This window comes from Octopus bimaculoides, chromosome 14, assembly GCF_001194135.2.
Source record: "Octopus bimaculoides isolate UCB-OBI-ISO-001 chromosome 14, ASM119413v2, whole genome shotgun sequence".
Lineage (NCBI taxonomy): Eukaryota > Metazoa > Mollusca > Cephalopoda > Octopoda > Octopodidae > Octopus > Octopus bimaculoides.
In genome coordinates this window covers 31,766,972-31,774,634 of record NC_068994.1, presented here as the reverse complement: position 1 = coordinate 31,774,634, position 7,663 = coordinate 31,766,972, and the positions used below count along the sequence as shown (strand labels likewise).

The following is a 7,663-nucleotide window of genomic DNA, read 5'->3' as shown; positions in this document are numbered from 1 at the left end:
AGGATGAAGTGGCGAGCCATGAGTTGAGACTGAGTCTCAAAGTCATGGTTGTCACTGCAGAGCCTGTGTAGACGGAGGAATTGAGAATAGGGGATGGAGAGCTTGGTGTGTTTAGGGTAGGAGGAAGAGGAGGTATGAGTGTGAGTCTGTGTGTTTGTAGTGGATGGAGGTGGTGCGAGTGGAGTGATGAATGCTGACCGAAATGTCGAGAAAGGCGACTGAGGTGTCGGAAAATAGTGCAGGAGAAGTGGAGGGCAGGATGGAAAGATTTGACAAAAGAGAGGAAGGAGTCTAGATGTTCGCGGGAGAGTGAGGTCACACCGATACAATCATCAGTATAACGACTGTATAGTTCAAGAGTGGAATCAGTGAAACTTGAGAATATTTGGGCCTCAATGTAGCCAACGAACAGGTTCGCATAGTTGGGCCCATTCTCATTCCCATGGCCACTCCCGAGAGATCTGCTGGTACAAATCAACCACAAACAAGAAGCAGTTAAGTGAGAGGACAAGTTCGACCAGACAAAGCAGTATGGATGTGTTAGGTTGGGGGTTGGATTGAAGGTCAAAGAAATGTTGGAGTGCACACAGCCCCTTGTGGTGAGGGATCATTGTGTATAGACTCTTGATGTCAAGAGTGAAGAGAAGTTTAGAGGGGCCAGGAGGGAAGGAGAAAGAGTTGAACAAACGAAGAGCATAGTTGGTGTCATGGATGTGAGAGGGGAGGGAAGCCACTAGGGGGGTAGGACACAGTCAAGATATCTGGAGATGAGTTCAGTTGCAGGTGGAGACAATGGGGCAGCCAGGGTTGTGGATTTTGGGGAGGAAGCAAATTGTGGGGGTGCGGACAATGAGGTTATGGATAGTGGAGGACACAGTCTGTTGGTAGCTGGGCGTGGGGTTGAAGTTGGCAGAGAGCTTCTACCTTGTAGAGATCGATGCACTACACCACCACGGCCCCACCCATGTCAGCTGGTTTTATGTCTTTGTGGCATTGGAGACATCAAAGGTCCAAGAGTTCAGCAGGGGAAGTTCAGATGTCAGGGACACTTGGAAAAGTCAAACTGGTCCACAGCACGCTGACAGGCACCCAACACACAGACACAATTTTATATATATATCAGCATCATTTAACATCCCTTTTCCATACTGGCATGGCTTGGATTGTTCAACATGAACTGAAGAGCCAGAGAGCTGCACTAAGCACTAATGTCTATTTTGGCATGGTTCCTACAGTTGGATGACCTTCCTAATGCCAACTACTTCACATTTTATATACAGTCGACATGAAACCATGATAATAATGATGATACACACACACACACACAGTGCAGACATTATTGTTCGCAATTTTCAACTGCTAATTTAACACATAATTTTCTTACTTTTGTAATCCATCTTTTTCTTCTTAAAAACAATAACCATTTTTGCTTTACTTTTTTGCAGAATAATTGACTATGGAAAATTTTGAAAACCCGAATTTTTGGAAGAGGCATGGAGTGCTTGGAATCTATGCTGAAAGGAAGGGCAAACAAGATTTTTGCCTTCCTTGACATCAACAGGAGGATGGTGAAAAAGGCTACAAAGGAGCTAAAAGATTCAGGTTTCAACTATGTTGGAACAGCAGGGAGGAAAACCTGTAATCAATGATCTAAAACCATCAGAAATCTGGAATTCATCATTGCAATCCAAGAAATCATCAGCAAGTTAATGTGTGTCATTGCACAGGAGAAAGGTGTGGATGAAAAGCTCATCAGGCTGGTGGTGCATGAAGATATTCAATTCAACACTTTTCATACAAGATGAGGAAGGGGGAAAATTTCTGTCCAAGGCAATGCAGGAAAAGTGACTCAAGCACACCAAAAAGCTGATCAACAAGTTGAAACACCTACTGAAGCCAGGCATGCTGTGGTTCTTCTCTGACAAGAAAAATTACGGCCAAGACCAGAAGATTAACTCTCAGAGCAACAACGGGTGGCTCACTATCTCACCCCTAGAGTCATGCAGATTAAATTTCCAGCAACAGTCATGGTCTTCAGTGGTGAAGGTGATGTCATGCCACTCCACTTCTGCCCTGAGAGCCTCTGGTTGAACACTGACAGCTATACCTATGTTCTGAGCGAGATGGTGAAACCCTGAATTGACCAGGCAGCTGTGTATGCGTGCCAGCCAGACTCCGCACCCTGCTACACTAACCAAAAGACCCAGGCTTGGCTGTTGGAGAATTTCTTTGATGACACAGTACCTGACATTTGGCCTCTCAACTCACCTGACTGCAACCCCCTTAACTTCTTTGTGTGGGGTGTGGCGGAACAAGAGTCCAACATATCCAGCTGCAACACAAAGAACAAACTGAGGGCCAGGATTACCAGGGCCTTCAGGGGCTTAAAACGGGAAATAGTGACCAAGGCCTGTGGCCAGTTCTGAGGTCACCTGGAGGCTGTCATTGAGGCCAAAAGTAGGTTCATTGAGTGAGATCGACAGAGCATGTCATGAAGACAAACTGACCCAAATTTGACAAATATATCTCAAAAAATAAAAACATTGTTTTATTTTCTCCTGAGAAGTCATCATGCGAATAAATACTACCCATACCCTATTTGTGTGTGTATACACACACATTTTATATATATAGTCTGTATAAATGACATCTCAAATGTCATCAAGCAGAGTAAAATAAAGATATTTTCAGATGACTCCATGATCCCAAAACTCATCAGTGGAGAAGACCAAACAAAACTCCAGTCCGATCTGCATGCTGCAAGTGAACGGATGGACAGAAATAAAATGTTGTTAAATGAGAGAAAATTTTAACTCATGCACTTTGGAAAAGAGAATGTTTAAACAACCATATTCTTTTGCTTCAGACAAACCACTCATGGCATCCAATGATATCAGAAACTTAGGAGTAATTGTTGACAACAATCTCAACTGGAGCTTTCACATCAACAATAAAACAGATGAACTCCTGGATCCTCAGAACTTTCCAGTCCAGAGAGTCAGGCGTCATATCGATGGTCTCACCATACTGAACAAAACATTACGAGAACTGAGACACCCCCAGAGAACAATCATAAAAGAAAATAAATAGCATGACTGATTTTGATTATTGTGACTGCCTTAAAACATTGAAATTCGGTTCTCCCTAATAACACTGTGAGAATTATATCATTTGCATAATGTGGAGAATATATTACTCGCATTGCCCAAATGATCTTAACATCAAGTTCACAATTCAATAAAGACTAGGACCCCATGCCATACACTCCCTGTACAATTCAGAGTCATAACACATAATCACATTGCAACACGAATACTTTTGCTTAACTAGCCCTACTCAATTCAACATCCCAAAACGAATCAAAGCAAAAAAGGATCATCACCTTCAAACAATATCTGGAAAGGGATACCAAAACAAGCCACCTGTACCTGGATACATCTCAGTCAATAACAACTCCCTAACTTGAATGGGCCATAAAACCACAATACTTGACTTTAAAATGACTTAAAAGATTCTATTAGGTGATGATGCTAAGTGAGACATGGCCTGGGCCAATTTTGGCTGAAACATAACTAAGTTTTTACATGTATGTATTTGTTTTGCAAGATTCTTGATGTGAAATTGTGTGTTGAAACAAATATTGTTATATTTTGGGATGGTCATTTTCCTTTTTCTTGCCAAATAGTGCATGTATTTATTTGGCAAGAAAATAAATGACCATCCTGAAATATGACAATATCTAAGTTTTATTTTATATAAATATATATATATATTTTTTTATATGGGATGTAAAAAGTGTGCAGGGTATTTTCTCTGCACAGCTTACAGAGGCAAATAGATGAAAGGCCATCAAGTTGACACTTCCTGACTTAGTCATCTTTTGAGATTGCCTAAGATTGGCTGTAGGTCAGGAAGTGTGAGCCCTGAAAGGGGCAGTGCTACCAGGTGTAGTGCTAACTGGAGACAAGCTGGGGCTTGATCAACTCCAGCTGGATCATCCAGTTGTGAGTGTGACTGATGAAAGACCAGGAAACACTACTGATGATGTGTTCTGGAGCATCACAAGATAATTTATAGAAAAACTATGAAGGGTGCTGAAAAGTTCCTGGTTTTGGGTAAAAGAAAATGCAGGAAGATCAGTTAATTATGATTTTGTTTAATATATTCCCCTCTCAAATTCACACAATTATTGCAGCGGTCCTTCAGTTTTCCTAAGCCCTGTAAAAGAACTGAAGGTTGGGTCCCCAACCAGGCTTTTTATGATACCCTTAAAGCCAAGAACTTTTCAGCACCCCCTTGTATATACATACATACGTTCATACACACACACACTCATACATACATACATAGATAGAAAACAAGATGCTCTCCTTCACAACCTTGCTACCAAGTGGGTGGCCAGTCAAAATTAACTCTAAATTAAAAAAATGAAATTGCACACACACACACACATATACACACATACATATGACAGAGAGATAAAGAAAGAGACCATAATGCCAAATATATAGAATTCACAACTTTCTGGTCACAGTAAATAAATAACCTCTGGAAATGTTCGTTTTGTTGTATAGCTTTTGCAAGACAAAAATATATTTTCCATAAGTGATGAACACTTAATGATGATGATGAAAATGATCATGACAATAGTGGTAGTGATGATGAGGAAGAGGAACATTATAAATGGTAAATTTTTTTTCTTTTTTTTTTTCCTTCTTTTACAATTTTTACATTGGTACAAGAGCACACAATTGTATTGAGACGGGTTAGGGTTATATCAGGGATTCTATATGTTGTCTGTAGAATGAGAGGGTGAAAGTTGACTTTTTGCAGTATTTGAAGCTACAGAGATGTAACTAAACACAGCAAGGCATTTCATCTGTCACTCTATTACAATAGTAATTACAATACTAATTATAATAATGATAATAATAATAATAATAATGGTTTCAAATTTTGCCACAAGGTTAGCCATTTTGCAGGAGGGGATGTGTCGATTACATCAACCCCAGTGTTCAACTGGTACTTAATTTATCAACCCCAAAAGGATGAAAAGCAAATAATAATTATTATGATGATGATGATGGTGGTGGTAGTGGTTGTGATAATGTCTTAATTAGTTGATAATACTGTTAAAGTGAAGCTTTAAAAAATCAGATTGCTAATTTCATTTATTGGGAACTCACAAAGATGATTTCAGCTGACCTTGAAATCTTAATCACATGATTCAGGGTTCGGTCCCAATGCATGACACCTTGGGCAAGTGTCTTTTACTATAGCCATGGGCTGAGCAAAGCCTTGTGAGTTGATTTAGTATTTGAAAACTGAAAGAAACCCACCATTCACACATATGTATGTGTGCATATGCGTTTGTGTCTCCTTGTTATGACATCATGTGATAGTTGTAAAATGACTGTCACTGTCATTCGTTTCCAGTATTTTGTGAGAACATGTCTGGCCACAGAAAATCTACCTCGATAAACTCCATCCAACCCACGCAAGCATGGAAAAGTGGACATTAAAATGTGGAATGATGATGATGGTATCGATGATGATGATGATGATAATGATGCCAATGATGATGATGATGACAAAGTTCTTTCAGTGAGTTTTCCCACGGTTTGATGACCGCTTTGTCCAAGGTGTTAAATATGTTGACACAGAGAAAGCCCTAGACCAATTATAATCATTTTCCCAATACTGCGGTGGCATCGGTTGCAGATATGCAGGAGGTCGCCACATTGGTGGAATAGGCGCTGAAGAAAATGGTACAGGAGATGAGGAGGGACCTGAGGTTGATGGAGTAGACTGTTGCATTGGAGAGGACCTTGATGATAAAGGAGGTGAGGAAGATGATTGAACAGGTGGTGTGTATGGTGGGGTGGGGCTTCCCACCTCATCCTCCCTAGGGAGATCATTTCTAATATCTTGATGTTTTCGATGGACATATTCATGGTCTTTTAAATACTCTTCTTCTGAGAAGACCTTTGTGCAGAAAGAGCAGTTGTATGGAAATGCCCCAGTGTGTGTTTTCTGATGGTTTCGAAGGATAGTTTGCTGATTGAAGGACTTCAAGCAAACACTACACTGAAATGGCTTTTCCCCAGAATGGATACGTTCATGGTTCTTTAGAATAGTTTGATGACTGAATGACTTTGAACAAACTAAGCATTTATATGGTTTCTCCCCAGAATGGACTCGTTCATGATTTTTAAGAATGGTTTGATGACTGAAAGATTTCAAGCAAACACCACATTGGAAAGGCTTCTCGCCAGTATGGACGCGTTGATGGTTTTTCAAACTTGTTTGTTGACTAAAAACTTTCAGACATAGAGAACACTGGAAAGGTTTTTCTCCTGAGTGTACACGTTCATGGTTTTTTAAGATGGTTTGATTACTGAATGCCTTTGGACAATTGCTACATTTAAATGGTCGTTCACCAGTATGTACACGTTCATGGTTTTTTAAAATAGTTTGGTTACTGAATGATTTCTCACAGATAATACACTTAAAGGGCTTCTCACCTGAGTGAACACGCTGGTGGTTATGAAGTATGGTTTGCTGGGTAAATGATTTCATGCAAACATTACACTGAAAAGGTCTTTCCCCCGTATGTGTTCGTTCATGGTTACGCAGGTTCACTTGTTGATTAAATGTCTTGAAGCAAACATTACATTGGTAAGTTTTCTCTGAGGAATGGCTATGTTCATGGTTTTTCTGGGCAGAGTCTTGACCATAATGCTTAGGACTAGTTGAAACTTTCAAAGGTTTTTCTAAATGGACTCGCATGTGAATTTGAAGACCCGTCTGTTGTGAGAATATTTTAGGGCAGAGATTGCACCTGAATTCTTTGATTTCAGGATTCATGCCACGTATTGAACCAGTTGATAGGGTACTGTCATGATTAGAACCTGTAACAGTCACTGAATGATTTACATTCATCATACTACTACTACTGCTACTATTACTACCATTGCCCCCACCACCACCACCACCAGGAGAGTTGTTGCTGAGGTTGCTATTATTGTTTGCATAGTTGTAATTATTAGAATATAAATGATTATGTTGAGGATGGTGTGAATGATGTTGATGTTGCTGCTGATGCTGCTGTTGTTGTTGTTGTTGTTGCTGAGGCATCTCTTGGAGTAAACTGCCCAGCTGGGCTGCAGGCTGCGTTTTCTTCTGTTTATCATTTTCATTGCCATTGTTGGTTGTCTTCCACTGATCATTCCGATGGTAGGTTTTACCACAAAATGTAAACTGTTTCCACATAGATTGGATTGATTTGACAGATTGCATCTTGTCCATGTAGGAAAGCTCAAATCACTAACACTTCACTTGAACGAATTACTTGGACACAAGAACAGAGTGTAATAGAGAACTGAAAAGATAGATTTCAAATAATCAAACATGATATAAAGAAAAGAAAGAAAAAAGTTTGATTTTATTATTCATTTTAAATTGATGAACTAACATACTGTAAAGGCTCATGGCCAAGTAGCTTGCTTACCAACCACATGATTCTGGGTTCAGTCCCACTGCGTGGCACCTTGGGCAAGTGTCTTCTACTATAGCCTCAGGCCGACCAAAGTCTTGTGAGTGGATTTGGTAGACGGAAACTGAAAGAAGCCCATCGTATATATGTATACGTGTGTGTGTGTGT

The 7,663-nt window shown here is 40.1% G+C and overlaps 1 protein-coding gene across 1 annotated transcript in view; it reads right to left on the bottom strand.

The window, feature by feature from the left end:
- Nucleotides 1-8: 8 nt before the first annotated feature.
- The window catches only part of LOC106874063 (gastrula zinc finger protein XlCGF26.1), a 13,157-nt gene continuing 5,502 nt past the window's right edge, over nt 9-7,663 (bottom strand). Inside the window, exon 2 of the mRNA XM_014921640.2 lies at nt 9-7,381. Within this exon, the coding sequence (XP_014777126.1) occupies nt 5,602-7,308 (1,707 nt within the window). The 5' untranslated portion in view covers nt 7,309-7,381 and the 3' untranslated portion in view covers nt 9-5,601. The remainder of the gene's footprint in view (nt 7,382-7,663) is intronic.